At 42.1% G+C, this 20,226-nt stretch overlaps 1 protein-coding gene across 1 annotated transcript in view; it reads right to left on the bottom strand.

Moving 5' to 3' along the window:
* Nucleotides 1-261: 261 nt before the first annotated feature.
* Nucleotides 262-20,226, bottom strand: part of TTC19 (tetratricopeptide repeat domain 19) — a 29,014-nt gene continuing 9,049 nt past the window's right edge. Inside the window, exons 8-10 of the mRNA XM_039227341.1 lie at nucleotides 3,583-3,737; nucleotides 2,115-2,277; nucleotides 262-1,642 (exon numbers count right to left, since the gene is read on the bottom strand). Coding sequence (XP_039083272.1) covers nucleotides 1,509-1,642; nucleotides 2,115-2,277; nucleotides 3,583-3,737 — 452 coding nt within the window. The 3' untranslated portion in view covers nucleotides 262-1,508. The remainder of the gene's footprint in view (nucleotides 1,643-2,114; nucleotides 2,278-3,582; nucleotides 3,738-20,226) is intronic.

Here is a 20,226-nt window from a genome sequence, read left to right as displayed (position 1 = left end):
TCTCAAAAGTCACCAATAAATTAAGACTGGGTCGCAGTGAAATTCAATCTGATTTATATTCTTTCTCATTAGATACTCGATTAAAGGAGCTAGCTGGGTGATAAGCGATGAGCTCAGGCAGAAAGCAGGAACTAATTTACATCTGCAAAATACAAAGTTCAAGTTTTAGTCTAATCCTTGAAGATCTGGACCTCAGGATTTCTAGTATTTCTTTCTTTTTTAAGTTATTTTTTATGAGAAACTCAAAGATTACGGAATACATACAGTGTTGTTGTAGAGTCTCTAGTTTATTATGAAAGGATTCTTCCAATAATATGTACACAGAAACAAAAATATCTGTTTACCATTCCCACTCACACCCCCACCCCCAAAGGCTTACCAGCAATAACAGTGTTCCTTCATGGCACCTACAGAAATTGCCTTTTCCCTAGGCCAGGGGCTCTGCAACACTTCTGAGGTAACAACAGTCATCTACGTGTGTGTTACGGACACACGTGACACGCTCTGAGGCAGTGTGCTAGGGCTCTTTCAGCACAGCAGTCTGTTCACTTAGAGTCACCTGACAAAAAAACGTTCTCCCACAACTACGACAGAATCTCATTCGTTCCCTATTTACAGATGAGGACACGGAGACCCAAACTACACGGAGAAGCTGGACTAGGATCCAGATCCGTGGTCCTTCCCCTGTAGAAGCAGTACATACGAGGATTACGAGGGAGACTTTACAGATCACACTTGTAAGGCCCGACCCTGAGACAAGAAGGTTTGGGGGCGCCGCCTGGGCACGGGCAGAGGACTCTGCTCAGGCACCCAGACTGCAAAGGATGTGGAGCCCTCAAACAGCACTGACAATCATTCCTACCCTTCCTTTCCCCCTTTTCACAGTCGTGTATAACCAGAGATGAAAACATACAGTTTACTTTGATTTATAATTAAACGGGTGTATTTTCAAGGGCCTACTTCCTACTTTAAAACTTCATGCTGGGCTCTGGCACACACCAAGACGATACTTCTCCGTTATGCGTTAGGTCCCACACTCAGCTTCCGGAAACAGATAAGAGAAATAACTCACCATAATCCCCCTTTGCCATGAGACAGCTAGGTCTGCTCTTCCAGATATTGATAAAATAAAAAAGAGGGTAGCAAATCAATGGATCAAAATCGTAGGAAAGAGATGCCACAACACCCCCACCCCAGAGGCCAAGCGGCCCACCTCCGTCTACAGGCACACTTAGACCAGTACGGACAGCACCACACCATACGTTACGACGAAAGCATCACTTGACATCTGTCCTTAGAAGTCAAAATCAGCCAGGGGTGAAAGTCGTCTTTCCTTTAAAGAACAAAAGCGGCAGCGCGAACAACTCGTCCTTCACCACAGCTAACTGACGAGACATGAATATCAAGGAGAAAGGGTTGAAAGCCACTGATTTGGGTGCCACAGAGACCGGAAGAACCACTGTTACTTAAAATTCCTACAACAAAAAGGGATTTAGCGCTTCATAAAATTAAGTGAAAGGTCTACTTTTTCTTGACAGCTCAGCCAGCTCTTCCCTGATGTGCTGAACAGAAACCTCATCTCTTTTCAGCTCTGCTTGCTTCAGTGCTTCCTGGTAGATCTCCTTTGCTTGTGCATATCGTTCTACAATAACCCAGAGAGAAGGGAGAGGAAAGACAAATGTAGGTTTTCAAAGTGATTCTGAAAGATTCAGAAGAACAAGCGCTAGTGACAGTTCAGGCCTAACCTGCCGTGTGCTCATTAAGTGACAGGCTGGCCCTGCTTCCTTCAGCGCCCTGTGACACGCTGGCTTGGAGAGGCTGGGAGCTGGCCCAGCGGTCATGCGCCAGCGCAGCAAGGGCCGGGTCCCCCCAGTGCCCTGGGTTTTTCTCTAGGCCCGTGTGTTCCACAGGCGGGCACGGCACGACGCACCAGTTACGTGAACTGCACACAAAGGTACTTGAGCCAAACACACATCCTTTTTAGCACATCCAGCCAGCCTTTGAATTCCGGAGCTTCCGGACTGCCGCTCGCCCGCCTGCAGCCATTTCACAGCCACATAAACTGAGTGACCCCTTCCCTCCAGCAGGCCCGGCCGGCTCCCACTGCCCCCTACCTCTGTGCATCAGAATTGCAGCGAGATTACTGAGCAGCATGTGTAGCTCAGGATGTTCGATCTGTCTCGCCAGATCTGATGCCTTTTGCACATACACACAGGCCTCGTCAAAGCGGCCCTGTGCGTCCAGGGTGGTAGCCAGGTCGCTCATCAGCACGATGGTCTACACACAAAAGAAAAAACATCCATTTTTTTTAAAAAACAGCCACACAGATTTAACGTTAATTTGGAGTCTGGTAAAGTGTGAATATATGCTTAAGAGTTCACGTTTCCTAGCACGTTCCACAAAAAGTGAAAGACATCAGCCTTTAACAAACTGGCACGTTTATCATTCACAGTGTACGGGGGACGGCATCGGTTCAGCTCTCGGGAAAACGATACAGATCTGCCAAGTAGGGAACAGGATATTACTTATTAACCTAATTATCAAGTTAGAAGCACCAAGAAAAAATACAATGGCAAGATGAAGCTGTAACGATCTTTAGAAGGTCCGACAATCCTGGGAAGCCAGCCTCCAGGGCGTTATTTACTGTCATTTCTACTGGTGACTCTGAGACTCATCGAGAAAAACTACATATATTACTGATTTAGGAAGACTCCCATTAAGAGTTTTTAAAATTTTGATACTAAGAGAAGCAGATCCTACCTCCCCCTCTCAGTTCTAGCACTTGGTGATTTGAATTCCATGTCTGTCTGATTCCTCAGTGACATTCCATTAAGTGGACTCTAACCTAAATCCCTTGCCTGAAGGGAGTTCACAGTCTGCTAACTGCCCCGCCCGTGGACCCGAGCCGTGGGGCATGTCCTGTGCTGGGGACACCAGTCATTCTGACAAATGATCCAGTTCTTCCCTCTAAGAATTTAATTTGAGAGACAAGAGAGACAAAAGGACGTCCATTCAATATGTTCGCTGTTCTAACAGCTCTGCACGGTGTCGGTGGTTTTTACTTCGTAATGTGGTCCCCCTCTCCTTCCTTCCTTCCCCCACGTCCCCTGGCATTTTACCTGTGGGGTGAGGGAGGCAAGAATCTTCATGTATTAACCTGTTCCTCTTAAAATTCTAAGGTTCACTGTTACTAAATACTGTGCCATGTACCCTGAAGGCCTGGAAGCTTGCGGGTGCCTGGTCAGACCTTTTATAAAGGCTGTTCTGCTGCTGAACCAAAATGAGTGCAGAATGCTCTGGATAACTCATCAGAGGGGGCTCAAATCCTTTTTTTGTTTTAAGGAATCCCTACACCCAACGTGGGACTCGCGACCTTAAGATGAAGAGCTGCGTGCTCTACAGACTGGGCCGGCCAGGTGTCCCTCACACCCTTTCTGAAACAAGTAGTTGGGGGGCGGGCTGAGGAGGGAACACGTAGCACCTAGCACCACCTGCTGATGATCTGTCCCCAACGAGGGTGGCATTTCTCACCCAGAAATCCTGAAAGCTTCATCGTACACTTCCTCTGCTTTCCTCCCTTACCTGTGGGTGTCTTTCTCCTAGTATTTCTTCAGAAATCTGCAAAGCTTTTTCATACATCCTCTGTGCCTGTGCCGGCTGCTTGGAGAACAGAAGGTAGCGGGCATAGGTGTCTAAGCACATGCCGAGGAGGAGGTGGGTGTTGGTTTTCTCTTCCACTAAGAAGGAAAGAAGAGCATTGCTGGCATATAATAAGGACAATATAGAAAGTGAGGCAGAAAACTGGCCAAGCTTTCTTAACATTTTGATTCTTACCAAGGCCCACAAATATTTTCACAGTACCGGACCCCCTGAATGTTTCCTGTCATTTAAGAAGTACTTCTAACCTTACACTTTGTTACACAAAGATGACAATTTAGATGGATCCTCATCTAAACTGGACCCAATTTCAGTGTGTGTGTGGGAAGGGGGGGAGGTCCCCACACACCAGGAAGCTATTCTCAGACACCAGCAGGTGTGTAAGAATTCACTCACGTGTGACCCTGTGTGTGCAGAGAGAGCATCAGACTCCACAGGTTAAGGGTTCAGTCCTAGCAGACTGCGGGCCCTTCCTCCGTCACACACCAGGCATACATAGCCCTGTGCCTCTGACCTCCAGCTAGCGTTGGAGCGTCATCCACCATGAGCCCCTCTGACTAAGGACGCCAACTGCAATTCTGGGTTGTGACCTGTGCAGCTCAACTGGCTGTGAGTCAGAAGGTCCCAAAGACCCCCTCCTTCAGTTACATTAATTTGCTAGGGCAGCTCACAGAACTCAGAAAAACATGTTACTTGCTTTATTACTGTCTATCATAAAAAGCTAGAACTCAGGAACAGCCAGATGGAAGAGAGCACAGCACAAGGGACTGGGGGGGGTGGGGGGTGGGAAGCTCCTATGCCCCCTCCCACAGCACCATCAGCCTGGAATCTCTGTGAGCTCAGTCTTCTGGGTTTTTATGCAGGCTCCATTACATAATTATGACTGACTGAATCGTTACAGCCTCTACCCCCTCCACCAAGGTCAGGGACTGGGTGGGACTGAACTTCCAACCCTCTATTTACAGGGCTAGAGCTCTTCACAACCACCTTTAGGTCTGCCATTAACATAACAAAATACACCTTTATCATTCTTAACACTTCAGAAATTCTTTGGGTTTGGGGAACTCAGCCAGGAACTGTGGACAAACACCAAATGAAGATGTGAAATGTATTCTGGTCATGGGAATGACCCAATATATCTTAGAATCACAATACTGCAATATCCCATTAAATGTTAAACTTTCCCCCACATTTCAAGTAAGACCTTGAGTCCACATATCAAAGCATGAAGTATTATTTTTAGGTTGAAACTGTATTTAGTAGAAACAGGTAAAGATAAATTCTAAGAATGAGTTAGCAAAGGGTAGGGCAGATGAAAGGGTTCTGAGATGCAAAAGTGGCAATGCAGTTAGGAACAGAAAACACTCAGAATCTTAAACTAGTAAGTCACAAGCCAAATTGAAAGAACGGTTAATTCACTTTTTGAAGAAGAGTAAAGGTTTCAATGATCTAGCAACTCTTGACGAATTACAGTACTGACTACACAATGTCTGAAAATGAACAAACTTAAAACATCTAATGCCACATGACCTGGAGAACACGGATCTCAAGAACAGGAACTTGCACAAGTAAAGACCCAGAAGAGACGATACAAATAATGTAGAAATGGTAATCAGACTACAAGGAAAATCTGCAAACAGCTCTGCTAAAAGTAAATGTTTACAGAAAGAGTTTAAAAAAGAGTTTACCTCAGACAAACGTATGTAACCAAACTATTTCACACCCAACTGATGATGGTCGGTTGGGTTTATTTACCAGCAAATTCACAAAAAACCCCTTTCCTTCCCTAGTCTCAAAGTTACAGAAAACTTACAAATGGCATACAGAATTCGAAGAAGACTATGTACCAAAGAGCAGGATGACCAATTACTGAAGAGAGAGTTTCAATAAGACAAAGTAATTGGGGTGGGTGAAAACAGCTGTCATCACACTATCACAGAGCAAAAGTTCAGAAACGATGCAAAGCAGAAAGCCAAAGTTACTAGCTCTGACTTAATTATATGCAAAAGTATATAATCATGTTAAAATCCAACTAGAAGTAGTTTTATTTATTTTTTTAATTTTTTTAAAATGTTTTATTTATTTCTAGGAGAGAGAGAGAGACAGTGTGAGCAGGGGAGGGTCAGAGAGAGAGGGAGTCACAGACTGAAACAGGCTCCAGGCTCTGAGCTGGCAGTCAGCACAGAGCCCGATGCGGGGCTCAAACCCACGAACTGCAAGATCATGACCTGAGTGAAAGTCGGACACTTAACTGACTAAGCCACCCAGGCGCCCCAGAAGTAGTTTTAAATAGGTTGCCTTACAAGTATATTTTTAACAAACATAAATGAAAGTTATTTCCTTAAATATCAAAGTATGTGTAAATTTACAAATAAGTATAACCAACATAAAAAACGCAAACAAAATGTACAGATCCCATATTTCTCCATTGGAAGGAAATACTGAAACAAAATAACTATGAGCACTCTTAAAAACACTGAGCAAAAGCTTATATAACCAAGTGGCAGTTTGACATTAACAGTTCTGAGATAATATGAGAAAAGGTGGTTAAAAATGAGAATAATGAGACAAATTTCTGTGTTCTAAGTACAAAGGCCCAAGATAAATTTTTAACAGTAAGAAGATTCAGAACTAAAACACATGTTCTTTGAGAACATTTAAAGACAGTTTAAACTGTTCACCGTATACCAAAAATATCACAAAACTGTATAATTATTCCAATTCTAGAAATTCTATGCTTCAAAAATGACCACTGACTCATATCTAGGGGATTTCTATTCTCTTTAGCTAGAATGGAAAAAAACATTGTAAAACATTTTAGAAATAAGATAAAATTTCAGCTGTAATAATTTTTCATTGTTAAAAATGCATTCAAATTCATATCACACACTATGACAAATGAAAATATTTTTTGGAGAATCTACTTCTCTAAAAACAAGACTCAGAAATAAAAGGCTCCATAATGAAACCTTTAGCATACTGCCAAATTAAAAGAAATCTTCATAGCTTTCATAATGTACAAAAAAGAAGGGCACCTGGGTGGCTCAGTTGGTTAAGCATCTGACTTCAGCTCAGGTCATGATCTCATGGTTTGCAAGTTCGAGTCCCACACTGGGCTGTCTGCTGTCAGCACAGAACCTGCTTCGGATCCTCTGTGCCCCTCTCTCTCTGACCCTCCCCTGCCTGTGCTTGTACTTGCTCTCAAAAATAAACACTAAAAAAAAATTAATAATGTACAAAAAAAGAGTTTCTTTTCTAAGCAGTAAGACTATAGTTTCTGGTCAGTTAAGCATCCAACTCTTGATCTCAGCTCAGGTCATGATCTCACAGTGGTGAGATGGAGCCCCCCACCCCGTTGGGCTCTGTGCTTGACAGCGCGGAGCCTACTTGGGATTCTCGCTCTCCTTCTCTCTCTCTATCCCCACTCACACTTGTGTGCACACTCTCTCTCTCAAAATAAAATTTTTTTTTCTTGAAATATTAATATAAAAACTGCTAGAAATTAGACAAGAACAATCAGGCAATAATAGCAGAGAAACACACTGGGAATCTGAGAGGGAGGTCATATTTATTTCTTCAAACTTTAAGCGGTTCTTTTTCACTGATTATTTCTAACCAGAGAAAAAGACAAGCTACTTCCAATCAGTCCATGAAACAAACAAGATTCATCACAGAAATTTTTACTCAAAATATTAGCAAATGGAATTGTCAGCTGCACTAAGAAAATAGCGAAACAGCATTTATTGCAGGCACAGGAGAATGATCGGTGTACTTAATGTATCAACATATCAAATCAGACGTGCAAAAAGCAGACTACAAAGGAATGCGATAAGATACTGGTTCCAAACTGAGGCTTTTGATTCCAGTAATGATGACTAATTATCTGAAAAGCCTTTTGCTTTAAAAGTGAAATAAAGGACATACTGTTATATGCACAGCTGAGCTCCCAAGAGAAGGAAATCTCAAGGGCCAAACAAGAAGAATAAATGAAACCATGGAGTAGAAGTATGGCACTTAAACATAAAAGTCCAGTTTGTGCAGGTTTTGTGGCGCCGCCTGAGTGTCTCTGTGATCCAGAATTGAGTTTTTGGGGCACGTGGGTGGCTCAGTCGGTTAAGCATCCGACTTTGGCTCAGGTCATGATCTCACGGTTCATGAGTTTGAGCCCCTTATCAGTCTCGCTATTGTCAATGCGGAGCATGCTTTGGATCCTCTGTCCCCCTCTCTGCCTCTCCCCACTGCTCACACACTCTCATTTAAAAAACAAAATTAAAAAAAAATTTTTTTTTTAAATAATAGGGGCGCCTGGGTGGCTCAGTCGTCTAAGTGTCCAACTTCAGTTCAGGTCATTATCTCACGGTTCATGGGTTTGAGCCCCGCGTCGGGCTCTGTACTGACAGCTAGCTCAGAGCCTGGAGCCGGTCTCTGGATTCTGTGTCTCGCTCTCTCTGACCCTCCCCTGCTCACGCTGTCTCTATCTTTCTCTCAAACATAAATAAAAAACATTTTAAAAAACTAAAAAAAAAATAAAGGAATTGACTTCTTCAGTTTTTGCAAATCAGAGAATTACATTCAAAGCCCCTTGCATGAAACCAGAATGACCCTTGTTGACTTGTATGCCCCCTCCCCCACACCCCCTCGGCACCAGGGACCACAAAGAAACTTGCATGGCACCAGGATCTAATGGGAAAAGGACTACCACGGAAATCTCCAAGCATAGGCCTGATCTGCATGGAGCTTGATGCCTACATTTATCTGTCCATTTAGGCTCGGACCTGAGTGCCTGGAATAAGCAAAACCATTCTCATCTTACAGCCAACACCCTGCAGAAGAGGACTTTATAATCCAAATGCAGTGAGCATGAAAATCCTCCATAACTGAGAATCGGCACACAGGAACAAAGGAGGCCTCACGCTCAAGAATTTTAGATAATCAATTAATCCAACAACATAAACGGAGTAGGTTTAAAATAATTACTTGGAGGGGCACGTGGGTGGCTCAGTCGGTTAACCGTCCGACTTCGGCTCAGGTCATGATCTCACGGTTCGTGGGTTCGAGCCCCGCATCAGACTCTGTGCTGACAGCTCAGAGCCTGGAGCCTGCTTCAGATTCTGTGTCTCCCTCTCTCTCTGTCCCCCACCACCCACTCATGCTCTGTTTCTCTCTGTCTCAATAATAAAAAACATTAAAAAATAAACATTAAAAAAAATAATAAAAAATAATACCTGGAGCCCTGCCCTTGTTCCTCCCATGCCTATACTCTTCTTCCTTCAGAGACTGCCATCTGGCTTATTCCCTCCCACTCGTCAGGTTTCTTATGGATCAGGGCTTTCCCACCCACCGGCTCTGTACAACAGCAGCAGCCCCAACACATCCCCTGTACGCACATCCCCGCGCATACACATCGTCTCTGGGTAGGTCAACCATTTACTGGATAGCGTTTTGTTTTGTTTTGTTTGAGAGAGAGAGCACGAGTGTGGGGGAGGGAAGAGGGAGGAGAGGGGGAGGGGAGGGGGAGGGGAGAGAGGGAGGAGAAGAGGGAGGAGGGAGAGGGAGGAGGGCGAGGGCGAGAGCGAGAGCGAGGGCGAGGGCGAGAGCGAGAGCGAGAGCGAGAGCGAGAGCGAGAGAGAGAGAGAATCCTAAGCAGCCTTCACACTCAGCACAGAGCCCAAGGCCGGGCGTGATCCTACAACCCTGGGATCATGACCTGCGCTGAAATCGAGTTGGACGCTTAACCATCTGAGCCCCACAGACGCCCCTACTGGAGAGTGTTTATGATGGTGTTTTTCCTCCACTAGGAATTAAGCTCCAGGAGGCAGCACCTTTCATTTATTTATAGCTGCCTCTCAGTGCCTACTAGTACGTGTCTGGCACGTAATAGGTATTCAATAAATAGTTTCTTGGATGACTGCCTGAATGATCAAATAACAAGAAAGAAAAACATAAAGCTACTGAACTAAAGATGGAAAAGAGACAATGAAGGTAAAAATTTACAGAATTCAACACTGTCGCTCCGGGAATCTATGAAACCTCAACGAAGAGGTTCTCACTCATCACAGATCAGTGAGAACAGGGTGATCAATAAATGTCCTGAGCTACAACCCTATCCATGAAGTAAGGAAAAATCCTATCACTACTTCATATCCTATTAAAAATTCTACATGAAGACTAAATGTAAAAAAGCCAAATATTTAGAAGAGACTTTCTTCCTGACCTTAATAGAAAGAAGTATTTTATTAAACAAGATACAAAATACACAAATTATAAATATAAATTTTTGTATTTTGCTCAAATACATAAAGAACTCTTAGAAATTATTAAGAAAAAGACAACCCTTCAAAAAAATAAAGGATATAAAGTGACAATTTTCAGGGCAGGAAATCAAACCACAATGGTAAGCAATTTGATAATTCCTTATTACTCCTAGGAGTAAACAGGCCTTTGTGACAGGAAAACTGACGCTTTCATATCAACATAGATAAGTCTCAAAATAATGTTGTGTGAATAACTGCAGAATCAAGTGTACAGTATGATACCCTTCATATAAAGTTTAAAAACATACTAGCCCCATTGTAATAAGCAGGCCTAAGAACGATTAAGGTCAAATTTATCAGAATTCAGAATAGTACCTACACCAAGTAGGAGTCCACCAGAGTTTAAACTTAGAAAAAAGAATTCTGAAGCACATACGGTAAAAGACTTGACAAAGCTAAGGGGAAGGTATACAGGCATCTGTTAAAGTTGCTACACTTCATTTTTAATTGAAATCTTTAAAAAAAAAAGTCAGAAGAAAGGAACAGAACTTTTTTCAATGGTTAAGACAGTAATATGGAACATATACTGGAGGAATTCCCAAAATACAGATAGAAAAACTGAGGGAGAGGAAAAACATAAAGGATAGAGAAGAGAGAGGCTAGTACACTGGTAAATCACATGCCTAAATAAAGGACCAGACCAAGCATAATCAGAGCAGGAATCAAAGATGTACCAGAAGCTCAAGAGAGTGGAATCTTAGAAATGAAGGTTCACTACAGACCAGGCACCGTTCAGAGAGAGACTAAGCCCCCAGCCTTAGGCTAATAAAACTTCCAACTCCTACAAAGCAACCGGGCAGGAAGAAACAGGCCATCTACAAAAGGCGGCAAAGCAGTTGGCTGCAGAATTCTCTGCAATAAATCCCAGTAAGTCAAAACTCCAGATCGTCGAGAAAACAAGTGGGAAAAAGGACAAGCAGAAGACTGTTAAACTGTACTCATCTCATCTTACAGAACAAAGTGAAAACAATTTTTTTTTCCCGGAGTCAAATATATCTTACAGAAAATTTATGTCACCCCTAAAACAACGGACTCCTATGAAAACCCTGAAACTGAAAACCCTATGTATGCCTTCCTTCCAAACCGTAGTGGAAGCTGAAAAAAGGTCCCTCTAAAAGGGACCTGAGACCAAAAGAAGTAACAAAATGGAAAGCATTTTTAAACGCAAAAATTAGGGGACCCCTAATTGTGATTTCAAGCCCCGCGTCAAGCTCTGTGCTGACAGCTCGGAGCCTGAAGCCTGTTTTGGATTCTGTGTCTCCCTCTCTCTGTTCCTCCTCCACTCCTCTCTCTCTCTCTCTCTAAAATAAACATTAAAAGAATTTAAAAAATAAAATGCAAAAATGAGACCAAGTATTACTCTCAATACTAATTTTACTATAAGCTTTGAGATTCTGTATAATAAGACAATGGCATTCAGATTGTTTAAAAAATCCAAACACGGTCTTCTACAAAAGACACACTGAAAAAAAATGACTTAGAAAAAGTTTAGTAAGATATAGTCAACAACATAAAGCTAAAATTTGGTATGAATACCTTAAGACCAAAAAAAAATCATTTTTCAGATAAAGGGCTAACTCACAATGAAGATACCTATCTAGAACTGTTTAAGCAAGAATAAAAGCATGTATGAAGAAAAAAACCACAAAGCCAAATCATTTTGTCTAAAATTAGACAAAATCAGCAAGGATATAGGACTTGAACAACTATAAACTATAAACCAGCTAGATCTACCCAACATGCACAGAACATTCCACCCAACAACAAAGGAATGCACATTCTTCTCAAACATACATACAACAGTCTCCAGGACAACCATACACTGGGCCATAAATCTAGTTTCAATAAATTAAAAGGACTGAAATCATACAGAGCATGTTCTCTGACCACAATGGGATCAACTTAAAAGTCAACAACAGAGGAAAATACTGGAAATAAATATACGAAAACTAATCCACACGCTCCAAAATATCCAATAAATCACAAAAATAGAATCACAAAAATTAGAAAATACCTGGAGATAAAGGAAAACACAACACACCAAAATTTATGGGATGCAGCTAAAGAAGTTGAGAAAAAAAATTTGTTTTTTTTTTAATGTTTAATTGAGAGAGAGACAGAGCGTGAGCAGGGGAGGGGCAGAGAGAGAGAGAGGCACAAAATCAGAAGCAGCTCCAAGCTCTGAGCTGTCAGTATAGAGCCCAACGTGAGGCTCAAACTCCGAGCAAGATCATGGCTCAACCGACTGAGCCACCCAGGCACCCTGGAAAATTTATAGTTGTAAACACCTATACCGTATTAGAAAAGAAAGCTTTACATCAACAACCTAATCTTCCACCTAAGAAACTAGAAAAGGAGCAAAATAAACCCAACCCAAGCAGGAGAGAGAAACCAAGGAGAAACCAGTCAGGAAGGTCCTACACAAATTTAGCGGTAATAAGTACATCGCACTGCAGCAAACTCGTACACAGTAAGTACTCAATGAGGGGCCAGCCACCCTTTCCCTAACAACTCTACACGGCACACACAGGGTCTACTAGTACTCTTCTCTCACTGACGAGGGGCCCAGAGGAGAGAAGGCACGTAATTGTCTGCAGTCACACTATGAAGCAGAAGAGCCAGAATTCAAACGTGGGCTCCAGATGTCAAACATTCATGACATCAAATACATGACCAAAATTACTTCTACTTTCCAGAAGTGTTCTGATTATCTAAAATATGAAAATGAATGAAACTTTAGGCTCAAGGAGAGGAGGAGAAATGAACAGTGTAAAAAAAGAATCTCTTGAAGAGAGGAAATAAATCCATGAAATTTAAGAATTTGGAAAGGAATATGATCTCATAACAGAATACGGCCAACTGTGCTTTAAAAATATAATTCCATAAAGTTCCTTCTAGGAAAATATAGGCCTCCAAACTTCTTTCACCCATGCATTCATTTCTTCAAGATACTGAATTAATTAATTAATTAATTAATTTTAAGTAGGCTCCACACCCAACCTGGGGCTTGAACTCTCACCCTAAGATCAAGAGTCACATGCTTTGCCAACTGAGCCAGCCAGGAACCCCTATTCAAGGTATTTTTCTCACACACACACACACACACACACACACACACACACACACGGAAATCACAAGTGAGGGAGGGGCAGAGAGAGAGGAAGACACAGAATTGGAAGCAGGCTTCAGGCTCCGAGCTGTCAGCACAGAGCCCCATTTGGGGCTCGAACGCACAAACTGTGAGATCACGACCTGAGCCAAAGTCAGAAGCTCAACCAACTGAGCCACGTTGTGCTCTTGCCACTGATCGAGACACTGAAATCAAATCAAGAAAATGGAAGAAACTTAAATGTATGAGTAATCAAGGAAAGAACAAGATACCAGAGAAACCCCTCTACAGGAAGTCTGGCCCATACAGTTTCCTGGTTCCTACCACTTTCCTGGACTGGATCACTCCCATGGAATATCCCATATTCCAGAACGGAAAACAGAGAAAGCTTATCAATTCATTTTATCACATTGATAAAATCCTGTGATGATAAGCACAAGAAATATACTATGGATTTCACATAAGGAAATATATGTAAAATTCTAAATAAAATATCAGTATTAATTATTATACTGAAGTACACTTAACCAATTAGTAGCAAGCCTGGTTTGCCCTACATATATAAAAATAAGTCTTCATAGTTTGGCACCAAATATAAAACAAAGTTGTCCAATACTACTATTATTTAATGTTGTCCTGAGGTCATAGGCAATGAACTAAATTTAAGAAGGGTGGGGAGAAAAAAAAAAAAAAAGAAGGGTGGGGAGAGACACAGAAGTAGATCTAAATGGAAACACCATGATTTCTTAAATGTAGAATTATACATCTAGAAATAAGAGTATCAACTGAAAATTGGGGCGCCTGGGTGGCTTAGTCGGTTAAGCGTCCAACTTTCGCTCAGGTCATGATCTCGCGGTTCGTGGGTTCGAGCCCCGCGTCGGGCTCTGTGCTGACTGCCAGCTCAGAGCCTGGAGCCTGTTTCAGTCTGTGACTCCCTCTCTCTCTGACCCTCCCCTGCTCACGCTGTCTCTCTCTCTCCTAGAAATAAATAAAAAGCATTAAAAAAAAAAATTTTTTAAAAAAAGAGTATCAACTGAAAAGCAAATAGTGTAGTAAAGTGTCCACTAAGAATCAAATGTAACAAAATCCCTCTCCCACCCACAGGAAAGAATCTGTAAGAGCCATGCCGGGGTGCTCAATGGAAAGACCCTACACAGGCAGCCTCCCATACCACACTTCACTTGACTGAACTTTGCAGATGGTGCATTTTTCACAAATTGAAGGTCTGTGGCAACCCTGCATGGAGCAAATCTATCGGTGCCATTTTTCCAACAGCACTTGCTCATTTCGTGTTGCTGTGTCACATTTTGGTAATTCTCACAATATTTTAAACTTTTTCATTATTATTATACTTGTCATGGTGATCAGTGATCAGTTATCTTTGATGTTACTTTTGTAACTATTTGGGGGGAGCACAAACTGCACCCATACAAGACGGTGCATGCCAGATGGTAAACTTAGCAAGTGTGTGCGTTCGCAGTGCTCACCTACTGGCTGTTGCCCCACCTCCCCGCCTCTCCTGGGGCTTCCCTATTCCCTGAGACAAAACAATACTGAAATTAGGCATTAATAAGCCTACAATGGCCCCTAAGTGTTCAAATGAAAGGAAGAGTCACATGCCCCTCATTTTGAATCAAAACCTGTAAATGACTGAGCATCTCAGAAGCTGAGACAGGTTGAAAGGTTGGCTTCTTGTGCCAAACACTGGTGTTGTAAATGCAAAGGGAAAGATCTTGAAGGAGAAGAGAAAAGAAGAGTGCTAGTCGGGTGAACACACAAATGGTAAGAAAGTGAAACAGCCTTTTTGCTGACGTGGAGAAAGGTTTAGTGGTCTGGACAGAAGGTCAAACAAGCCCCAATGTTCCCTGAAGCCAAAACCTAATCTAGAGCAAGACCCGAATGCTCTCCAGTTCTGCGAAGGCTGAGAGGTGAGGATGCTGCAGGAGAAAAGCTAGAAGCTAGCAGAGGATGGTTTAGGAGGTTGAAGCAAAGAAGCCGTCTCCATCCATAACATAAATGTGCAAGGTGAAACAGCGAGTGCTGATGTAGACGCTGCAGCAGGTTATCCAGAAGATTCTAGATCATCGTCAGGATGATTAATACATGGTGTGCCTGAGTGGCCCAGCCGGTCAAGCATCCACCACTTCCTATCAGCTCAGGTGGTGATCTCTTGGTCATGAGATCGAGCCCCAAGTTGGGCTCCACACTTCCCTACTGGGATTCTCTCTCTCTCCCTCTCTCTGCCCCTCCCCTGCTTATGCACTTGCACATGCTCTCTCTCAAAATAAATAAACTTAAAAAAAAAAAAAAAAACACTATACCAAATAACAGATTTCTGATGTAGATTAAACAGTTTTCTATTGGATGAAGATGCCACCTAGACTTTCATAGCTATTGAGAAGCCAATGCCTGGCTTGAAAGCTTCAAAGGACAGGCTGACTCGCCTGCTAGGGGCTAATGCAGCAAGTGATTTTATGTTGAAGCCAATGCTCATCTGCCACTCCCAAACTCCTAGGGCCCTTAAGAATCACGCTAAATCTACTCTGCCTGTGCTCTAACAATGGAACAACAAAGCCTGGATGACAGCACGTCTGTTTACAACATGATTTACTGGATATTTTAAGTCCACCGTTGAGGCCCACTGCTCAGAAAAAAAAGATACCTTTCAAAATATTCTGCTCATGGACACTGCACCTGGTCACCCAAGAGCTCTGACGGAGACGGACAGAGAGATTAATGTTTTCGTGCCTGCCGACACCACATCCATTCTGCAGACCATGGATCCGGGAGTTAATTTTGACTTTCAAACTGGGCAAAGTAAATTGAAAACCTTCTGGAAAGGATTCGCCATTCTAGGTGCCATTGAGAACATGTGTGATTTGGGGCGCCTGGGTGGCTTAGTTGGTTAAGCGTCCGACTTTCGCTTAGGTCATGATCTCGCGGTTCATGGGTTCGAGCCCCGCATCGGGCTCTGTGCTGACTGCCAGCTCAGAGCCTGGAGCCTATTTCGGAGTCTGTATCTCCCTCTTTCTCTTACCCTCCCCTGTTCATGCTGTCTCTCTCTCTCTCCTAGAAATAAATAAAAATATTTAAAAAAAAAAAAAAGAACACGTGTGATTCATGGGAGGAGGTCAAACAATCAACATTAACGGGGGTTTGGAAGACACTGATTCCAACTCTACAAAGGACTTTGAGGGGCTCAAGGCTCCAGTGGAGGCAGACGGAGCAGGTATGGCAGGAGCTGGAGTTAGGAGCGGAGCCTAAACATGTGCCTGAAGGGCGTGCTCTCAGGATGAAACCTGAATGGACACGGAGTTGCTTCTTGTGGATGCGCAAAGACAGTGGTTCCCTGAGACGAGATCTACTCCTGGTGAAGATGCCGAAGACTGTCGAAATGACAACAAAAGACTTAGACTATTACATGAACTCAGTTGGTAAAGCAGCAGCAGGGTTTGAGGATCGACTCCAATTTTGAAAGAAGTTCTACTGAGGATCAGATGCTATCAAACAGCATCACATGCTACAGAGAAATCATTTATTAATGAAAGGATCAATCAGTGTGACACACTTCACTGTCATCTTCTATTAAGAAATTGCCACAGCCACCCCAACCTCCAGCGACCACCACCCTGATCAGTCAGCAGCTGTCCACACTGAGGGAAGTCCCTCCACTGGCAGAAAGATGACGACTCCCTGAAAGTTCAGGTGACGCTTTTTAGCAATGGAGTATTTTTCAATTAGGGTATATACATCTTGGGGGAGTATGTACATTTTTTAAACATGCTATTGCACACGGTAAATGTAAATTTCATATGCACTGGGAAACAAAAAGATTCATTTGATCTGCTGTACTGCGCTATTCACTTTAGGACAGTGGCCTGAAACCGAACCCACGATACCTGCGATACCTCTGTGCCCGTGCTGCGGGGACAGTGTAGTGGTGACTCTCTTGCCAGCACAGCTGTTTATTCCGGCATCCATTCTTGTGGGCTGTTGAGGACTGGGCTTAAAATGCCATGTAACCCAATCCAGCCAATGAGAAGTAAGGATAAACCTACTTGAGAACTGATAGCAAAGATTACCTTGATTCTAAGAGAAACACCAGAGAAGTTTCCTTTTCCTCTGCATGTTGCCATTTCTGGATAAGGTTCCTGGGACCCAGTCCTCAACAGGAAAAGTGGGATTACCATGAGTCTCTAAAACCGACCAGGATCCATTCCTAACGGAGGACAGATTCCCCTCCTCGTGAATCACGTTTCAACCACAAGGGGAATGTGAAGAGAAAGCCAAGACACTGAGAATGCGTGAGGAGGGATGGAAAGAATCTCCTTCTTCAGGATCTCAATGACCTGTGTGTCAAGTAACTCAACAACCTGCCCCCTTTCCATGAACTGCCAGTTACGGGAGAGTTGGTGCCCTTAATGCTTAACTGAAATTCTGTGCTATTTGCAGTGAAATGCTAACTTATTTAAAGGGCAATCTCCCCAAACTCACTGAAAACTATAATGCAAATCTAATAATTCAGTCTCAAAGCATTTTAGGGACTGACAAAATGATCTAAAATGCACATAAAAACAGAATAAGATGGGAGGAAATCTTAACAAAAGAAGCATGCGTGTAACCTGTTTTACTGTGTAACTCAAACATATGCTACCATAGAGCTCAAACAACACATCAAGTCATCTGATGAATGAATCGAATGGAAACCCCATAAGAAACACAAGCATATGCTCATTTACAGTAAGTATGTAATGATAATAAATTATCATCTTCAGGATAGTAGTGACCAACTTCACACCAAAATTAACCTCAAATATGTTAAAAAGTTATGCGTTAACCCTGTTTAAAAACAAAAAAGGCAAATTAAAAAAGATGAGTGAATATTTACCTGATTTCAAAGTTGAAAATTACCTTTTTAAGCAGTAAGCTCTGAAGAATGGGGACTTCTGCCTCACTTGCTTCTATCAAATCCTAGAATCCCTGGCATAGAACAGCTATGTTCTATGTATTTAAAATTATGTATTTAAAATTAATAAAAGCAGGGGCACCTAGGTGGCTCAGTCAGTTATGCATCTGACTCCTGATTTCAACTCAGGTCATGATCTCATGGTTTGAGTTCGAGCCCCCCATCAGGGTCTGTGCAGACAGCATGGAGCTTGCTTGGGATCCTGGATCTCTCTCTCTCTCAAAATAAATAAACATTTAAAAAATTAACTTAAATTAATAAAAGCACAGAACATACACATAAATGAATTCAGATCTAATTCCAAAAAAATTAAAGACAAGTGCAAGTCGTACTGTGTGATTCATTTATATAAATTTTAAAAAGAAACCCGCAAAAACAAAACACGATTCACCAGAACAGCATCTCGGGGGTGAGAAGAACGGGGCTGGGGCCAAACACACACAGGTTGCAAAGGTACTCTTAGTGTTGGGTCACTACCTGTTATACTCATTATCCCTTAAACTATACAAATTTTAGTTTCACATTTCTTTTTTTAAAAAAAATTTTTATGTTTATTTATTTGAGAGAGAGGGAGAGTGTGAGCAGAGGAGGGGCAGAGAGAATATCCCAAGCAGGCTCCACACTACCAGCAGAAAGCCCAGTGTGGGGCTTGAACTCACAAACTGCGAGATCATGACCTCAGCCGAAATCAAGGGTCGGATGTGTAACTGACTGAGCCACCCAGGTGCCCCACACACATTTAAAAAAAATTAAAACAAACAAAAAAATCCAAAGGTCTGAAATCTATAGACACAAGTAAGGGAAAAGAAAAAACCTGATAGGAAAGAGTCAATATTCTTAGAAAACAGCACCAATAAATGATCAATCCCATTGCTTAGCAAACATCACTACCATATCACCAATCTGGCAAAGGTTATAAAAATCAGGGACTTTGCGGAGAAGGAACACACTGCCTGATCATGATAATAAAAACAATCGCTAACACTCGAGTAGCTGCTAAGTACATTGTTCTAAGCACTTTATGGATATTAACTCATTCAATCTTCCTAATGGTCCTACGAGAGAGTATTGCTCTTACCCCCATTATGAGGATCAAAAGCACACAGGGCTTAATTAATTTGATCAAAGTCACGAAGCAAATAAATAAGCAGAACCTGAAAATGTAAATGAATACAGTCCTTTCAAGGACAATTTTGCAATATTCGTCAACGAGTTTAAAATGTACTCCTTTGAGGGGCATCTGGGTGCCTCAGTGATTAAGCGGCGACTTCGGCTCAGGTCATGATCTCATGGTTCGTGGGTTCGAGCCCCGTGCTGACAGCTATCTCAGAGCCTGGGGCCTGCTTCGGATTCTGTGTCTCCCACTCTCTCTCTGACCCTCCCCCGCTCACGCTGTCTCTCTCTCAGAAATAAATAAAACATTAAAAAAAAAAATTAAAAAAAAAAAGAAAAAGAAAATGCTTGGCTCAACAGCTAACACTATTTACACATTTGTAATAATATAGACAGGAGCAAAAATTACACTAAATGTTTCCTTTTCTGTAAGTTAACAGATTCTAAAAATAATTGCAAAAATAGTTTTATACGTTATTTAGAAATATAAAGGAAAATACCAGATGAAATTGGTTAAGAGTTGAAAATTACTCTAAGACATGTGGCAAGGAAATGCTGTTTTTAAATTAAGTCTCAGAACATCCTTTGACTTTTTATACTACATACATAAGAAAATAATTTTTTTAATGTTCAAAAAAATCAGAGAATATCCAGAAAAACACACATAAAACATAAGTGCCCTATAAATCTACCAACCAGAGGTAATCACTGTCTGTATTTTGGTATAATTCAGTCCTGCTCTATACCTACATCTATATCTACATTGGACTCCTAATACTGCTTAGAAATCTGTTTTCACTTAATTTTGTACTGTAATAACATTATGTATTTATAATGAGAAACAAAATCAGTTCCCTAGACCAAATTTATACATGAGCTTAAGTAATACACTTTTGGGACAGAGTTGGTCAGGTAAATAAAAAGCATATAAATTTGACAGTGGATGTACTTGTTTAAAACTGAGTGAAAATAGGGGGTCTGGGTGGCTCAGTCGGTTAAGCTTCCAACTCTTGATTTCAGCTCAGGTCATGATCTCACGGTTTGTGAGTTCAGCCCCACATCGGGCT

Source organism: Hyaena hyaena, unplaced genomic scaffold, assembly GCF_003009895.1.
Source record: "Hyaena hyaena isolate Hyena2069 unplaced genomic scaffold, ASM300989v1 scaffold_27, whole genome shotgun sequence".
NCBI lineage: Eukaryota > Metazoa > Chordata > Mammalia > Carnivora > Hyaenidae > Hyaena > Hyaena hyaena.
The sequence above is the reverse complement of the archived record's forward strand: the minus strand, read 5'-3'. Positions and strand labels throughout refer to the sequence as shown.